The sequence below is a fragment of the Olea europaea genome, chromosome 2 (genome assembly GCF_002742605.1).
Source record: "Olea europaea var. sylvestris chromosome 2, O_europaea_v1, whole genome shotgun sequence".
Lineage (NCBI taxonomy): Eukaryota > Viridiplantae > Streptophyta > Magnoliopsida > Lamiales > Oleaceae > Olea > Olea europaea.
The window spans coordinates 16,383,884-16,402,447 of NC_036238.1; the positions used below are offsets into that span (position 1 = coordinate 16,383,884).

At 33.8% G+C, this 18,564-nt stretch overlaps 1 protein-coding gene across 2 annotated transcripts; it reads left to right on the forward strand.

The window, feature by feature from the left end:
* Nucleotides 1–8,374: 8,374 nt before the first annotated feature.
* Nucleotides 8,375–16,152, forward strand: LOC111412520 (sorting nexin 1-like). Of its 2 annotated transcripts, none has more exons than XM_023043459.1 (11): nt 8,375–8,511; nt 8,658–8,810; nt 11,762–11,897; nt 12,297–12,430; nt 13,075–13,149; nt 13,758–13,917; nt 14,148–14,281; nt 14,406–14,474; nt 14,774–14,853; nt 15,431–15,491; nt 15,567–16,152. In XM_023043459.1, exons 2-11 carry the CDS (start codon nt 8,658–8,660, stop codon nt 15,792–15,794), a joined length of 1,230 nt encoding a protein of 409 aa, XP_022899227.1. In that variant the 5' UTR covers nt 8,375–8,511; the 3' UTR covers nt 15,795–16,152. The 2 variants fall into 2 exon arrangements, with proteins under 2 accessions (XP_022899227.1, XP_022899232.1); XM_023043464.1 differs by having other exon boundaries at nt 8,399–8,511; nt 8,673–8,810.
* The last annotated feature ends 2,412 nt before the right edge of the window (nt 16,153–18,564 follow it).

The window sequence follows — 18,564 nt, forward strand, 5'->3', positions numbered from 1 at the left end:
TTCAGACTCAGTCTTATAAAACTGAGCGTGGAATAATTGTTCCAATTGTTGCCATGTTTGAATAAAATTCACTGGCAAATTGATGAACCAAGAGAAAGCTACTCCTGTTAATGAACTAGGGAAAAGCTTCATTTTATGATAATCAGTTACGTCACCACTTTGCAGTGTGAATCGTCCTACGTGTTCTAGAGTAGACACCTCCCCTAAATCGGTAAACAGTGAGAATTCTGGCACTTTATACCCTCTAGGCCATGGATATGCTTGGTCTATCCAATCAGGATATGGCTTTGTGTAGGTAGGCCTAATGACAGGACGTACCCTAAAAGCCATATGGTCCTGTACGATTTCCATAATCTGATTCCTCAACATGACGTTCGGGTCATATAGAATCCCTACAGGTTGGTTGACCGGTTGATTTGCTTAAGGCCTGATATTTGATCGTTGATTAGGAATAAAATTACCATGATTTGGGTCATTGTTACCATTAGCCTGAACATTTATTCCATCATTAACACGTGGGGTATTCTGCTCGTTACTTAGGACATTATCTCTTACATTTGGATTACCCCCCAAGTTAGGCGTACCACTACCATTATTCTGATTTGGCATTACACCATCCCCTTGGTTTGAAGTAGAGGGACCGAAATGTGGTTCTACCCCTTGACTTGGATTTAGGACTGGGGGATTATGTCCCACAATTGTCCTAGTTTGAAAATGGTTTGCAAGAGGCATTACTGGTTGACAAATTTGGCCTACTAACTTATTCATTATTTCATTCAAAGTATTCAGTTGTTTGACCATGTTGTCATAGTGTGCATTTCCATTCTGGGTAAATCTTTCCATATTATGAATATTTCGAAGATTTACCTGTTCAACGACATCTTGTGTGAGTTCTCCAAGTAGTGCACGCATAGTTCGAATACTCAACTCTACCATTGATTCGTAACGACTGTTACTGCTCTGATTCTGTCCATCTGTTCGTGGAGAGCTATGCTGCTCCTCATATCGCTCGATCGCAGACTGGACTCCTCCCTGACTTGCTGTTTCCTTATCGGATCTCTGAGGCATATTGTTGTACCTTTTGTATCTTCAACACCAAACACCACTGTCCCACTGGGCGTGCCAAATTGTTTCGCGCGAGTTAGTTGCTAACAATTAAAAAGGGATCAGACGATTGTGTAAGGGACAAACCTCTTGAGACAAGGCCCCAAAAAGGGGTGTTTTTATTGGCGATGACTTTACAATTGGAAAATAAAAATAGAATGCCTCTAAGGGGCGCAAGCGCACAAGTTACTGAAAAAGAAGTGTTTAAATCTAAACTAAGAAATTTAAAGTTACATATTCTCTGTTTGAGAGTATTTGATTCGGGGGTCTTTTGCTCTATGTCTTTTCTTCCTTTTATACTCCCTGGATGATCTCTTCGTGATCAACCGCTTAAAAACTGCTTGATCGCTATATAACTGCCCACTTTTCTTGTAGTGGCCAATTTGTCATGAAACTGCCTTCTCTAACTGCTGTCATTACTTTTGTCGTTTAACCGTCTTCAATTGAATTTCTTGAATCGTGGAACGTGATAGGACTACCCAATAACTGCTTTATTAACTGCACTTTTGGGTAACCATAATATCTTATGTTTGCTAAGATGTTGGGCGACTCGAATGTTTGGACGAGAGCAGGGTCACAGCTCTGGGCGACTGCATGACAATTCATTCGCTCAAATCTTGGGTGACTTGCAACCTTGGGCGATGTTATTACCGCATTCATGGGCTTCCCTATTTGGACCTTTATCCTGCATTGCCTGATTGGATCGTTCTTTTGGGCTATTTGATTTTGGGGATCTTCCAATTGGGTTTCATTCCTTGGGCTACTTGGGCTGAACTTTTTGTATGTCAACAGCTTGCATGCCATTTCTCTCCAGTCATGAAACTTTTGCGAATTAATCTTGTTGGTTTGAGATTTTTACGTGTTAATGTTGTAATTTGTCGAGGAAAAATGGTCTAATACATGGTGAAATTTTGAATCTTTAACTTTTCATTCAGCTTCTATTTGGGATCTATTTTTGGAAAAAAAATATAATTTTTAAAAATTTATTTTAAATCACACATTCTCCCATACAATAATCTTACACGTAAATTAAAAAAAATCTTATTTTTCACTACATATTTTTTAGAAAATCACTTTTCTAAAATACATTTTCCTCTAAAATCCCATTTTAATAGAGCTAAAACATGGACCTACTTGTAATCTTTATTTTCAGTAGATCAAGTGACAGTAGGTTACTATGATAGTACGATTGCAGTGTATGGTGGTGATTTGACAATGGAATTGGATGAAGTGGAGTGATGTGATGTGATGTGATGTAGAAGAGATCATTATTATTATTATTATTTATTCATGGACTTTGTTTGTAATTATTTCTTTATTTCTTTTGTTTTTTGTTTATTTAAAAAGGGCATAATTTCATCATTTTATGAGTACTAATTGGGACAATACCCCCTGACATTTGTCTGCATTTGAAATACTCTCATATCCATTCATTTTTGTACAAAATCTCTTGATGACCTAAAGTCCAATTCTATTAGTTTAGACGTTAAATATACTTAAGATGGCAAAAAATTTTCAAAGGGCAATGCCGTCTTTTCTCTCATTCTGAAGGCACCAAGATGAATAAATGGATACTATGAAGGTGTTTGATGCCGATTAAAATTAAATTTTTTAGTAGTTTGTGATAAAAAATTTTGAAATGTGTGGTTGAAAAATTGTGAAACCTATGAAAGATATCATTAATATTGATTATTTGACGTTAACTTAAATTAAAATAATATCCAAACCAGATATGCTTTGTATAAAGCACAAAAAGGTTATGTAAATATAGCAATAAGCCAATAACCCACATCAATAAATCAGCAGCAGATTTCACTAACTGGCATTCTCACATCAACGAACTTGCAAAAATTATCAGTATGAACCAACAGACGCACAAAAACGAAACAACAAAAGCCCAAACAACCAACAGAAACAGAATGAACAAGTAGAAACCCCAGAAAAAAATTAAAAAAAAATCTAGCAAAATTATATAAAACCAAAAAAAACAGATTACAGCAGCAACCTGTAGATTACATTGGCGGAAGCACAAAGAAATAACAAATTACATTTCCCATCTAACCCAACTGTAGTCAATAACTGACCTCTATATTCAATTTTGAAAAAGCATCCATCTAATCACATCCTGATCACCATATTCAGTTGTATGTTAAGCCTCTTTGTATTGTTCATTACCAAAGTCGGGTTCATATATTGAGGTTTTCTTGAACTTCGGCCACACCTCTTCTACACTTTCGAATAAATATTCACCAACATCATGATCGATTTCTCCATCTTCACATTCATCCAGTATCAGAATATAGCATTCTTCACCCAGCCCCTTAACCTCAACTAATCCCGAGATCATCAATCATAAGTTCTCCACGCGGTTCATTTGGAAGTGCATCTGGTTGGTAAGGTGCTACCCGTATATCTCCACCAACCTATAGTCAAATTTGATTGGAAATGCGTCAATGAACTAACCTCAGGTGAAATTTTAGTTAAATTTTATTGGAAACACGACAATGAGCTAAACCCAGGAAAAATTTTAATCAAATTTAATTGAAAACGTGCCAATCAACCAAACTCGTATGTAATTTTAGTCAAATTTGATGAGAAACATACCAATGAACTAAACCCATGCGTTATTTTATTCAAATTTGATTGGAAACGCGCTAATGAACAAAATCAAAATGAAATTTTGGTCAAATTTGATTGGACACGCTCCAACCAACAAAATTCAAGTGAAACTTTAGTCAGGTCTGAACAGAAACATGTCGAATAATTAAACCTTGATGAAATTTTAGTCAAATTTTATTGAAAACGAGCCTATAAACTGAACCTGGATGAAATTTTAGTCAAATTTGATTGGAAATGAGCAAATGAACTAAACCCAGGTTAAATTGCAGTCAAATTGATTAAAAACGCGCTAAATGAACTATGCTCAGGAATGATTACATTTCTGCCTCCTGAAGTATAACTCCAAGGTCCACAAACCTCATATACAACACGAAAATGCTTTAAGCATATCCCTTGTGGCTTTACATAGTCCATGAACATCACTGTACCATGTTCACATGTCACATAATTCAGCTTATCGAACAGTACTCCCCATTGTGAACTGAAATTGTGAGGTAGTTCTAGATGAAAAATATTATTTCGACATTTATGATAATATTATAACTGTACAGCACAGCATGATCAAAACCCTTTTTACAAATTAATACACATTATGGAACTAAAACTATATCAAAACCCACTACAATCAACAAGTATACATGTAAGAAACAAAAAATGGATCAACAACGGGTAATAGGTTGTTCGTACCAACTAATTCTAGACGCATAAACAGAAACTAACCATATTTCGAAGCCTCATCTCCAAAAAATTTTATTGTAGCAGCAAATATTCTTTCTAACACATGAGGCTACTGCATATAAGATAGAAATTCAAGATTGTCAACAATCAACTTATTTCACAAACCCATATCATTAATTAACCTTTTCTTCTAAAAATCGAACTAGAAATGTTGAAATTTGAACTTACTTTTGCAAAAAGATAGTAGAACGATGTGATGACAGTCTTCAGTGAACAAAACAGCAAAAATCATAGGTGATTTTTGATTGTGTCTTCGATCGTGTGTTTATTATTGTAAATGGATTATTCATATTGTTTTTTTTTTTTTGTCGATTCAAGTCTCTTCATTCTTGAAACTTTAATGGTCGATAAAAATATATTTGTGTAGATTCTTCTCGCAAATGACTGTTCGTTTCTTCCCTTTTGGTTATCATCAAACAAACAACGCCTTAAGCCCCCGTTTGTCCCCCATTTTTTGAAATTAAAATGGATGGAATAGTATTTTTTTAAAAAAATGAGTGGTTGAAAAAGATGGAAAAGTTTTCGATTTACGTATAATATCATTTTATGAAAGATTGTGTTAGTAAAAATAAGATATAGAAAAATGAAATGAAATTTAATGGGGACATATGAGAAGGAAGTGAAATACAGTATTGCCATTTGAGAAATTTTTAATTTTGATCCCTTTAAGTTGATTTAACGGCTAAACTCAAGGAATTGGACGTGGGGGTATTGCGCAAAGTTTAGACCAGCCTGGGCGGTTTTGCACCAAAATAAAAGGATAGGAAGTGTTCCACAATACAAGCTAATGTAAGAGGTATTTGTGCCAATTAACCTTTTATACGGCTTTGACAAAAGAAATGAATAGTAAGAAATTTTCGTGCGAGGTTTTATCAATATGAGGGCTTAAATGTCAAAATTAAAATGATATGAACGATTTGTGCAAAATAGGCAAAGGATAGGAGACGTTGGGTGCCAAATTGCCAATTATCCTTCTCTCTTTTATATATATATATATATAGAAAGTAGTCTTCAAGGACGATATGTGTTCATTAATGAAAAGTTGCAAATAAAAAATTAAAGAAAATAAAGTTAGGGATTTAAATGTTACCCTGAGGAAAATTAGCGACTCTAAATATAATTAAAATGTAATGTAAGTAAAGGTTCGTATGATTGCAATGATGGAATTTAGATGAAAAGAAAACGAATTCCAGGAAATTGAATTGCCTAGAACTTGTTTTTTCTGAGAATTGTCAATTAATGTGTTTGATAAGTATAATTTTCCACTTTGCAAATATTGAAATTTTGGATTTTTTTTTTTATGTTCGTTTGGCTTTATTTGTTAAGAAAATTGTTAATTAAAAAGATTTTTTTTTTTTTTAAGGTTGGAAAACCAATTCTCACCGTTTTGGTGAGAATTGATTTTCCGCAAATTCATGGAAAATGCACATGTGTGAGGGAAAAGATGGAAAATGAATTAAAACTTTTACTATCAAACAACACAAGTTTGAAAATGAAAAAAATTCCACGGAAAATATCCCTAATAAAAAAGCGCCTAAATAAAAATTATGATATGAATATAAATAATCTATTAAAATGTTTTATTATAATTGTTTAAGCCTTATTTTATTGGGGAAAATAGATTTTATAATAATGTGTTTTTGGAGAATATATGGTTAAAAAATAAAAAAATACAAATATGATTCACGTATAAAATTATTATATTGAAAAACGTGCAATTGAAAATGAGTTTGAAGAAAAATAAATTTTGAAAAAAAGGGGTTCAAACATGGGTAAAATGACATAGTAAAAATTTGTGGTGGAAATATGCCCTCGTTTGGCTCCCATTCTTTCCAAATTTTAATATTTAGAATATTTTTTTTGAAAAATGTGTAGTTAAAAAAGAAAGAATTTTTTTGATTTGCGTGTAATATTATTTAATAGAAAATTGTGTGGTTAAAAATAAGGGAAAATTAGGCAGGGTACCCTCAAAAAATAACAAATTAGAAAATACCCCCTAAAACTAATTAAAATCCTAACTACCGTATTAATTACGTTCAAACCCTATAACCTTACAAACCCCGCAAAACTAGAAATCCCGTAACTCCCACCACGAATCTATGTTTTGCTTCCCACTATCAAGAATTGGTTGCACAAGCACCACCAGAAATCACGAAGAACGAGGAGTGTCATCAAAGTTGAGGGAGGAGTTTCTGATTCCGATTATAGCAAATGGCAAGGATGCACAAATGTGTTATATATGGAGGCATTGATAGAAATTCTATACAAAGGAAGGATGTCCGTATGGTGAGAATTGTACTTTCCTTTACAATGAGCAGTCTAAAGCTTGAGAAATTGTGACAATAAGTTTGGGAGGTGGTGAGGCAGTGGTAGTGGCACTGGTGGATTAAGCATGAAACCCTCAAACCAAAAAACAAGGATTTACAATGAATGGGAGCTAACAGGGCAAGTGTTATTTTGTAACATAATAGGCATTGACATAAGCATGATAACTATGAAAATGTCGATGAAGAGACGTGAATGGTGAAGGAATACTAATTTTCCTTCAACGTCTGGAATGGGCATGAGTTTTTGCAGAGAAAAATCTTAGGTATTTTAGCTAAATTTTGGCTGAAAATCTACATTTTATTTCTCAATAGAAAAATGAGATATTTTTTAGCATTATAGTGATAAGACCTTTGTGAAAATTGATTGTGTCAATACATATGAAAAATTAGTTTTGAATCAATTAAACTAATACATACAATGTGTTTGATGAAATGGGAATGTGAAAAAGTGACATTCTGTTACTTTTTAAATAAAAGTCACAATATATCATTTGAACATTTAACAAGATGCATAAGTGTGCATTGAACATACAAATTCAAGTCTTGTTTTATACATATAAAAAGGAAAAACTTTGAATCAATTAATTTGATGCATGCAAGGCATTTATTCAAGGAGAATGTGGCAAAGTGTCACTTTTTTCTTTTAAATTTCTGACACTTTTTGAATTTTTGTCACTTTTTTAAGTAGTTGTTACTTTTTTTGAATTTGTCACTTTTTTCAATTGTCTTGAAATTTTTATTACATTTTTTTAGTAACAAACATCACTTTTTAATAAAAATGAGATTACATGTCATTTTTTAATAAAAATGTGACATTATACTTTTAAAAGTGACATTGTGTCACTTTTTATTTTTATTTTTTTAAGAAAAGAGACAATTTTTATAAAAAAAAAAAAAAGAGTAAAAAGTGACATTGTGTCATTTTTTAATTTTAGGCAGTATTTTTTACTTTCAAAAAACTTTTCATATGATTTTTCAAAAAACATCTAATTTTAAAGGTATTTTTGTAAGTTGCCCTAAAAATAAAAGAATGAAAAAGAATGAAAAGGAGAATGGGCCCAAATGGGAGCTATATGCCCTCGTTTGGGCTACATTTTAAACAAATTACATTTTTCTCTTTTTTTTTTAACCACATTACAAGTTAAATTGAATTTTTTTAAATCATGTATTCCTCAAAAAAAAAAATAAATAAATAAATAAAATTTCAGAATGCATTTTTTCCCCAAAACACGTTTTAATTGAGCTCAACAGGAGCTATTAAAATAAAGAAGATAAATTGAATTGTCAATTGGTGGGACAATGGGAAAACCTGCAGTGCCCCGCTAGTAAATACAGAGTCGGATCTGAGCATCGGCTCAACACGTCGTTGCCTCATGCCTAGCTCTTCAAGGGGGCCCAAACTTTTTTTCCCTTTTTTTTTTCTTTTTATTTTTTGGTAAAACCCACTAATTAACATAAAAGAATCCTCCCATAATTGAGATATTTTGTAAGTGTCTTTAACGTTAAGTTTTAAGTTAGCAATTGATTGTATATTATATAGTAGAATTTTGACTTAAGTTGATTTTGGGGCCACAACTTTTGGACTTAGCCTCGGACCCCACGATTTCATCCGGCCCTGAGTAAATATACAAGTCTCCCCTTCCCAGTAAGCCTTTCCCTAGGTGCACGTTAGCGTACTGGCGAAAGAGTTCTCGCGAGGCCATTATCGATCCCTAATTAAACGGTAATAACTGATATGCTACCTCTCTCTTAATTCTCCTTTTTTTAACTATTTATTCAATAATATTTCAAATATGAGTCCTTTGATTTGATAATTTGATTGTACAATCAGATAAAAAAATGTATTTTTTCTTGAATTCTTGAATTAAGATGAATGCGCTGCAGAGAAGTGGATCGGATTCAATGGCGCAAAGCCCTAGATCTCCAACGTCACAAGCGCCGTATTTAACGGTATCAGTCACTGATCCAGCTAAAATGGGCAATGGCGTCCAGGCTTATATCTCCTACAAAGTTATCACCAAGGTACTGTTTATGTGTTTCTGTGAGTATGCATGCACAATTAGCAATTTTTCAGGATTGATTAATTGGGGCTTGAATGTAATTTGGGTTTTTAATTATATTTTGCTTTCTTTGAGCTGAAATATTTACTGGAATAGGAAATGGCATTTGCTGTTGGTTTTGATAAATAGGACTGTTGCTGTAATTGCTGGACCTTTATATGTTTTTACCTTATATTTTAAGAGAGAGCCCATAAGCCGGGATTTATGTAGTCTTCGTAGGCAAACAAGATGACATGAACAAAAATAAATTTGCTTTTGCAGTCATCCAATACTAAATCAAGGTAAAGTCTAAGAGTCTCTTCTGGAATCTTCACGGATGTTGGACAGTTGATAATCGATGAGCAACATGGTGCAGAGGTTTTTGTGTATTTTAACCAGGGTGTTAATACATAAGTCTTATTTACACTTCACACTCAACCGGCTTTCCTAGGTTGAAATTCATTCTTTATCTTGCTCGAAGGGTCAGAGTATTGTTTGTGAATCTTAACCTCCTTCACTTCACTGGACAAGTAACTTTAATGTTCTTGACAATGATACAGAGTAATTTGTGTGGTATGCAAGTGAAGCAATTTTCCTAAATTGTTTTTTACACAATTGGACACATCACCTTGAAATATCATTGTAATGAACCAATGGCTTAAAAAAATGTGGATTAATGTATTTTATCAAGTTATATAATTAAACTAGATGTGCTGCCATATATGCCCACTGGAGAATTACTGAAAACTAGGCTAGACATGTATGAAAATCTCAACACCGCAAATAACTCAATGCTAATCTACTGTTAGTAATAGCTCTATTAAGTTAGCTGGGTAACGGCAAGGACTTGAAAAGGTTGAGATGATCCCAAATGTGCAATTGGTAGTCTTAACTGCAAGAGATCCTTAATTTATAAATATATCTACAAAATTGTATATTGGCAATACCTGCTATGGAGTATATTCGAGATTCAATTTTCATAAAACTTCTGAGTAGGTTAACTTGCATGTGAATATCTACTTCCTGAACACAATTGTTTTTGTATTATACCAGCTAATTAAAGGTTTGAAGAAGACTGTTCTTACTGTGGAAGATAAAAGTACGGCTATTAAGAAGGATACAAATAGGATTGGTAATGAAAGGCGTCATAATTTTTATTTGAAGGTGTTTATTCTGGAATTTGGGGGATCGACTTTGGTGGAAAAGTAATAGATGAATTTTAATTAGTCGCCTTAGATGTTAATTGTGCCAATCATCACCATTCTTAAATCTCATTTCTAGACATTGAGATTTCATGGCAAGGTTATCTAGAGTTGTTTGAAAGCTAAGATTTGGTGCTATATTTACAGACACGATTGTGAGAGTCAGATTATTTGAAACATTTCATGGCAAAAGTGATATAGTGTTGTTTGAAAACTAAGATTTGATGCCATATTTACAGACAGGTTTGTGAGAGTTTAAGAGTATTTGATGATTGACAGTATGGTTTCATTTTAACTTCTGTCAACAAGATAAGTGATGTGCTTTTTAACCTTATTTATTGCAATAACTTCTTAAATATATTGGTTAGGTAGGATTACAAATGAATTTAGCCAGTAGCTCAGTTAGGCCATCTTTTAGCTGTTTTATGACTCGTCAAGCTGAGTTGGAGCCCAATTGTATCGAGCTCAATTGGTCAAACGTTAGTTTACCTAGGCTGTAAATGAACAAAGCCATCGTCAATAGTTTGGTGTTAGGTTCAGTTAGGGTGTAGTTGTGCCTGTATTTCTTTTCTTATTTAGTGAACCAACTGGTCATCAATGTACTATAAACACCCATTTCTTGTTGCATCGGGTACCTTAGATAATAGATTCTCCATCCATTTTAGGCAACAAATTTCGCTTAATACTTTTGACTACTTGAGGTTTTCTATTTCAAACTCGACTGCGACCTAATTTAAGTGTTGTTGAGACAAATTTAAGAAGTATCTTTGGGCAATTCATGCTATTTTATTATAGTTCTTTCAGTTGTGTCTGTAATGTCAGAAATTGAAGATTGCCACTCTGTAGAGTTGACAATACTCTTTTTTAGTGATATTAGGCTCATTTTCCAAAGACAACTCTCTCTCTCTCTCTCTCTCTCTCGGATGCACTCATAGATTGTTATCACATCATCCTGAGATGGAAGGAACTTGTCAACATAAAATGGTGGGTAAAATCAGTTTTCATAAATTATCTAGCATTTGTATAATGTTCTTGCACTCTTCCACAATAGGATAAGATAATGGAGGCTGAACAACTGGTACTGTGCACTCATTAAATGTGAAGGATGACCCTTCAAGTGATAAGGCTAATTCTTCGGTGATTGTGAAAATAATAGTTCTTAATGGAATTAATAAAAAAATGGAAAATGATTTATAAGGTCATTTGGTGATGATTTTGAACGGAAGTTTTTTGTGAGGAAGAAGTTAGAACCACCATATGCTATTATATCATAGTGTTATAGCATCCTAGATCTTTGAACGTGATCTCAAGCTAATTGTAAAAGTAGTATAAAGTAAACAGATGAATAAAAGAACAGTTACACATTATCTCATTGTTTAGTCTAAGATGATTGGACTTGCACGAAGACCAATTTATGTGGAAAATGATTATCTGAAAAATTTGTAGCCAACAAAAATATTTTGAAATCTTGTTAACACGTGTAATCAGTTATCCTTGGTTTCTCTTGAAGGTACAGATTTTCTGAGTATTATATTATTTGCAAATGTTATTTTCTGAAAGTTTGCATGTTCTTAGTTTCTGGAAAGATTTATCTGCGATCATCATAGACCATAAGAATTACACAACATGATCTGTAAAACTGAGCAGTCCATCATTTATCTTCCNTGCAACCTAATTTCAAGTCCATATCATTGGACTTATATTGATGAATTTTTGGAACTTATTTTGGCAGACAAATTTTCCCGAATATCAGGGCCCTGAGAAAATTGTGATTCGACGATATAGTGATTTTGTTTGGTTACGTGATCGCCTTTTTGAAAAGTACAAGGGTATCTTCATACCTCCTCTTCCAGAGAAGAGCACTGTAGGTAATAATTAAATTTCTCCTCTCCCTTCACCACAGCAATTGAAGAGCTGATTATTTTAGGTATTTAATAATAACCTTTCTTAATAAAAGAGGGAAAGGATAGAGACAATCAAATCATTGTTTCACATATTTGAGTTTCTCTAACGTCTGTTATTTTGTATCCATGTGGTCAAACATATCAGCTCATTTTTGACACCCCGCTATATAGAATTCAAATATGACCTATAACTTTCTGTCCATGGAACCACATGTCTGGATGCATTTGTTAAATTTTTTTGTGAGTGCATGCAATTATTCAAAGCAGCTATCCGTGGTGTGAAGCTGATTTGAGGTGGAAGACGTTGCATAATTTGGAAGCTTTTTGAAACTTCGAGGTGTCTAACATTGATTTCTTATACAGAGAAGTTCAGATTTAGTGCTGAATTCATTGAAATGAGGCGTCAAGCGTTGGATGTATTTGTCAACCGCGTAGCCTCACATCATGAGCTTCAGCAGAGTGAGGACTTGAGAACCTTTTTACTGGAGGATGAACAGGTAGTATATCTCTTTTTGGTGGCTTAATCTACCTGTCGCACACTTTTGAATTGGAATGAACTGTTTGATCTTATTAAATATGGTGGAATTTTTTTTTTAAACCATTTTTGAGCTGAGAAATATCAATTTAAATGTTTAACTTGAAGTGGCATTACTCAGAGGTGAAGCAAATTATGTTCTAGACTATAAAGAGGAAGGTCATATGTGGCTCGAGTATTGCGGGACATGACACACTTGATGTGCTATTAGGGGAAATTACACGTTCAATGAAATTAGGGTTTCTATTAAAGCTGAGTTGGTGGACATTATGCTGGTTCAAAAATTGTTTGAACAGAATTCTACTTCTGGACAAAATAAGCTTCTCCTTGCATGCAAATTGGAAAGTGAAACTATCATGTGGATTTATACTTAGCTATTGTTCATAGTGACATTTATCTCAAACAGCCCGAATAATATGTTACAACTTTTATATCATAGAATAGGATGATTTGAATTACTTCCCAGCTTTTGCTGGTGTGTTTCAGTTGCCATTGATGCACAACTATAATGACAGCTGAAAATATTTTTTCCTTCTCATTTTCTGGATTTGTTTGTTTACAACTTTGTACATCTGATTGCTTGTGTTATTTTTTCCTGATTTACAGACGATGGAAAGAGAGAGATCTCAGGAAACTGGCATTTTCAAGAAGAAGCCAGCAGACTTTATGCAAATATTCAAGGTGACTCCTCACCTGGCTAAGAAAGTTATTTAACTGGAAATAGTGAATGTTGTAGTTGGCAAAATCAGGGGAAAGAGATATTAGTTTGAGGTTTAGTAGTATCCATCTCCGCCGACGGATAGAGTGGTTAAGCCAACCAACAAGTCAATTGCACAAACGCCTTAAAAACTATAGTAGTCACCTTGTTCTTGCTCTGACCAAAGGGGGGCTTTAGCAACTCTATAAATGATTTTGCCTGTTATCAATTCAAAAGTGTGATTTTGAAGAGATACTAATCAACATCTTGAGATCTATTTTTTTTTTTATATGTGCAAAAGAATACCATGTACACTTTGACACGGAGTTTAAATCTTTTTCTCATTAAGAAATGTGAACTATATCCCACTGTCTGGAGACCCTTATGGTTGAGATTACAGTACCAATAATTCTTGTTCGATTGCTACCTTGACCTGATTGGTCAAATTGGCCTGACTCTGCTGATGATATTTTCATAATCTGTTTAATATTGAGCTTTGTAATCATTTTCTTCAGCAAGTTCACAGTCATGCCTGTTGGCCAAGTATCCTTTGAAAAAGGACTTTTGTCTTATTTTGCTTTTATTTTGGCAGGACGTACAATCTAAAGTGAGTGATGTTGTTCTGGGAAAGGAAAAACCAGTTGAAGAATCAAATCCGGACTACGAGAAACAAAAGAATTACATTTTTCAGCTTGAAGATCACTTAGCTGAAGCTCAGAAGCATGCATATCGCCTTGTGAAGAGACACAGAGGTATTTCTAACTTTGGATACTAATTATCCATATGCCTTATTTTTGAATTATTAATTCCTTTGTTTTTTTCACCTTTCTTTTCCTCCCTACATTTAAAGTTTTTTGCAGAATCAATGGATCATATCACATTTCTTGTTCACTGTCATCGTTTTTCTTTGGGTTCACCCTTTATATATCTATATGCTTGAACAACTTAGTCTCTAATACCAGGCTTTCTACATGAAATACAGAGTTAGGTCAATCTTTATCAGACTTTGGTAAGGCAGTCAAACTCCTTGGAACCTGTGAAGGAAATTCTCTTGGAAAGGCATTTTCTGAGCTTGGGGCTAAATCGGAGATGTTGTCAATTAAGCTGCAGAGAGAGGTAAATTATGCATTTAAGATTAACCAGTTCTTAATCATCCATTTTAGTTCAGCGTTTTAAAGATTTCCTAAGCCAATGAGTAGTGTAAATGTGTAATTATATCTGTCCTTTGTCGTGCTGTTAGGCTCACCACCTTTTGATGAGTTTTGAAGAACCTTTGAAAGATTATGTTCGCGCTGTGCAGTCTATTAAGGTGAGTTTTATGGCTTAATTGATAAGAAAATAAATTTGTTGTCATCATTCACTGAATTCGATGGATTTCTTCTATGAGAATTTACCGTGTTAAGAATTAATATTGATTTAAAACGAGTATATGAAATTATTATTCAATGGAAATAAGAAAACCAAAGATGATTGGCTTGCTGAAAAGGTAATGATGATAGATTATCAATATCATCTCATGTGTACAAGTATTATCCATCACCATTTTTGTTTCTTTTTCCTTAGTAATTTTTTTGGAAGCTGATGGATCTTCTTTTGTTTCTGAGATAGGCCACAATAGCAGAGAGAGCAATCGCTTTCAGGAACCACTGTGAACTGGCTGAAACAATCAAGTTTAAGGAAATAGATCTGTATGGTTTTTACTCTCTGATTCTCTTGATTATTATGGTCGCAATCATGCTCTGACAACAACTCCCTTCAGTTTGCTTCACTTGGTTTTGTATGTAGTTCCATTTGTTTGGTTTTGGATATAACTAGCAACATTTCTTATGTTTTTGCCCTTCAATGGTGTGTGCTATTCTCACATTGCTCTATTTTTCGGAAAATCTACAGTGCGAATTCGGGAAAGTTGCATTTTATTTTATACATCAGAAATGTTTCCTACCTTTAATATATTTTCCTATAAATTACCACAATGGAGCAGTTCGTGATTCACGTTTCACATCAGGAATTGATATTTGTTCAACCTATTGGTACCCTAAATTATAATATATTCAAGAGCAGTTACACAGGTTTTGATATGACTTTTCATTTAACTATCATTAAGCAAAAATGCTGAAGCATGTCTAAAACAATAACGTGAGATTTTTCTTTGAAGTTCTCTCAATTTTGTAAAGTCAAAAATATGAAGAAATAAATTCAGTTGTTCATGTTTTTAAAATAATTTCAATTTTGTAAAGCCAAAAATGTTTATGTATTTGTTCACAGAAACAAACTCAGGTTGACCCGATCAGAGAAGTTGGCAGATGCTGAGCGCGAATATGAGCAGGTTGGTTTTACATTGGCATTTTCTTCAACTTTCTAAAATCTTCTTTGTCCAGCTGATATTGATTGTGTGATACAGCTAAAAGCTGACGGCAAGGAGTTGAAAAGAAAATTTGAGACAATTGTGAAGTTAATGAATCAAGAGATTGCTCGATTTCAAGAACAAAAAACTATTGATATGGGTGTCGCATTTCATGAATTTGCCAAGGGTCAAGCAAACCTAGCAAAAAGTATAGCCGAAGCGTGGCGAAGCCTTCTTCCCAAGCTTGAAGCTTGCTCCTCCTTTGTACAGAACCCGGATGCATAAAAGAAAGGGTCTTGTCAAAGAAGAGCACATGGATGTCTTATGACTTGTGACATGATTACAACTCTCGTAGTTGGTTCTGCTGCTCCGAGTTGTGTGAATTGTGGCAGATTTTCCAAGTTAAAAATTGTTGTACAGACCGAATGCAAAGTGTAGAGAGCTAAAGTTCTAATCCTCTGGCATGTTAAGATCTGATTAGATATTTATACTTTTCTTTAATTCATTTTTGCTTAGTCTTTGACAGAACTTGACTCGTTAGGTGGTGAAATTATATTATCTTTCGCTGCTTAGTAGTTTTACAATAAAATGTTTTGATTTTGTGAAGGTAAAAATAATATCATGGCATAGTTCTGTGATGGAACCATTGTTCATTGAAAGGTGTATGCAAACGAGGTTTGCATGTCTTGTAAGAACCTTGTGAAATCTCTTTCTAATGCTTTTAACATTTGGATGAAGGATGATGCACTTTGATAAATAAAAACAATAATCATGTTATAAGTACAAAATTTTTTGACAGAAATTTTTAATAGAGAACATATGACGAGGCATCATTGAAAGATGGAAAAAAATAGTGAACTTACATTTTGTCATGTCAGTTTCGGTACAAACTTTGTTAAATTTTTTTTATTTGTACTTGTGGCTTTATTGTAAAAACAAATGGGTTTTCGACACTACTAAGTGTGGGCATTTTGACAATTTCGTATGTGCAAGGTTAAAGACAATTTCTTCTCTACACCTAAAAAAGTTTGGCTTGGCCCTGCCTAAAGATTTCTTTGCCATGCTAAAAAAGTAGGTTGCATTGGGCCTGGGTGAGCAAGTCTACGGTAGACAAGATTAGTCCCGACTATAGGCGTACAGGAGGGTGGTTGCTTTAGGATGATGGCTCATAATGTTGATGCTTTTTAATATTTACAGACTTATATTTCTAAATTAAGTCTCAGTTCATCTATAATTCTCCAAAAACTCTTCCCCCCCCCCCCCCCCCCCAAAACTCATTTTCAACCATATATTCTCACAATAGAATATTTTTTTTTACATAAATTCAAATTCTTTTCCTACTTTTTATCCATACATTCCCTCAAAAATCTTTATTCCATAACTCACTTTTTCCTAGGGATGCCAAACGGACCCAGCGACTTGTCGGCTTGTCAAAATCGTGCTCGTCACGAGCCCGAGTGTGCCGTTCATCCGTGAGCCCACGAGCCAAGCTTTGGCTCGTGGGCTTGTGAGACAAGAGCCACAAGCTTGGCTCGTGTGCTACGGTGGCCGAATTTTGGCCACAATTTTTTCTTCAAAACATTTGTTTATAAATACCCCTACAAGGCTCACCCATTTTCATCTTCAAATGATTAGTTCTTCACTTCTTCTGCTTTACACAATTACAATTTTCTTACTGTTCCAATTTATCGTATGCCACATATTGGAATTTTTCAGTTTCCAATTTATTGTATGCCACAACCCACATAAATTGGCAACAAGTATTATGGAAGCATTAATAATGCGCCTGAAAGGTTGAAATGACGCTCATTTTCGACTACAAAATAAATTTTATTTTGTCGAAATTACATGTCGTTAGATAAGTCATAAGTGATATTTAATGCAATTTTAATCATATTAATCAGAATTTGTTATTTTATAAGACTAATTTTAATTTTTTTAAAAAATTGTACATGTTACAACCCACAAATCGTTTGTGTTCAATTTTTAACTCCAGTTACTCAAAATTTAAGTAGCGGGTCCCAAAATTTTTTTTATCTATTTAAATTAAAAAAAATAAAAATTGATAAGCTCGCAAGCCGAGCTCGCCCCTCAAGCAACGAGACGAGCACAAGCTTGGCTCGTGTGTTTAAGCCGGCTTAGCCCATTGCCACCGTTACTTTTTTCAAAATGATCCTTTTAATGGGCATCAAGCAGGGACTAATGTAGGTTATTAATTTTTAAAGCACTTACTTAAAAAAAAAATATGAAAAATATTTGTTAATACAAATACATACTTTTAAATAGTCATAAAGTCTTAATCATGCTAATTTAGTCTTATACACTACTATGTGGAAAAAATCATAAGACAGGTATTGAGATGAAACAAATCAATTTTTAGACATTAAATTTTAAAATGCAAAAGTCGGATGTTAATTCCGTTTTAATTTTAAATAATAATATTATCAAATTAAATTAATCTACCTGCCCCCACCAAATAACCGTCACCCACCCCAGCCGTCTATATCCACTTGTAGACATTCACCCCATCGGCAAATTGAAAATTGAATACAGCTCCCCATTTAATTCATAGAGTACTTACCAGAGCAAATAACTTGAATTCTTACTATTATAATTTGTTTAATTGAATTTGTGACCGGTTTGAATAACTGAGGTTTGAGAAATTAATGACATGTAATCAGATTTCTTGAATTTGTAACATGTGACCTATTCACTTTCACATATAACTTGTGACTAATCCAATGGCTTATAGCTAAATCTCTTGGATCAGTGACATGTGACCAAATATCTTGAATCCATGACCCGTGACCTTTGCACTTGACACATGACCTACGACCTAATTTTAATGGCCCGTCAACAAATCTTTCAAATTCGTGATCCATGACCTATGCACTTTAACATATGTCATATTGCATGTGACGGTGACTTGATCCCATGGCAAGTAACCAAATCGCTTGAATCTGTAACCTATGACTTGATCCAATTACTTGTGACCAAATCTTTTGAAGTCGTGACCTAGGCACTTTGACAGGTCACATATTTAAGAGATTTGTTT

Coding starts and splice junctions, on each gene's coding strand:
- LOC111412520 (XM_023043459.1), top strand. CDS start 8,658: ATGAATGCGCTGCAGAGAAGTGGATCGGATTCAATGGCGCAAAGCCCT. Junction 14,282..14,405: donor CAATTAAGCTGCAGAGAGAG/GTAAATTATGCA, acceptor TCGTGCTGTTAG/GCTCACCACCTTTTGATGAG. Junction 14,475..14,773: donor GCGCTGTGCAGTCTATTAAG/GTGAGTTTTATG, acceptor TTTCTGAGATAG/GCCACAATAGCAGAGAGAGC.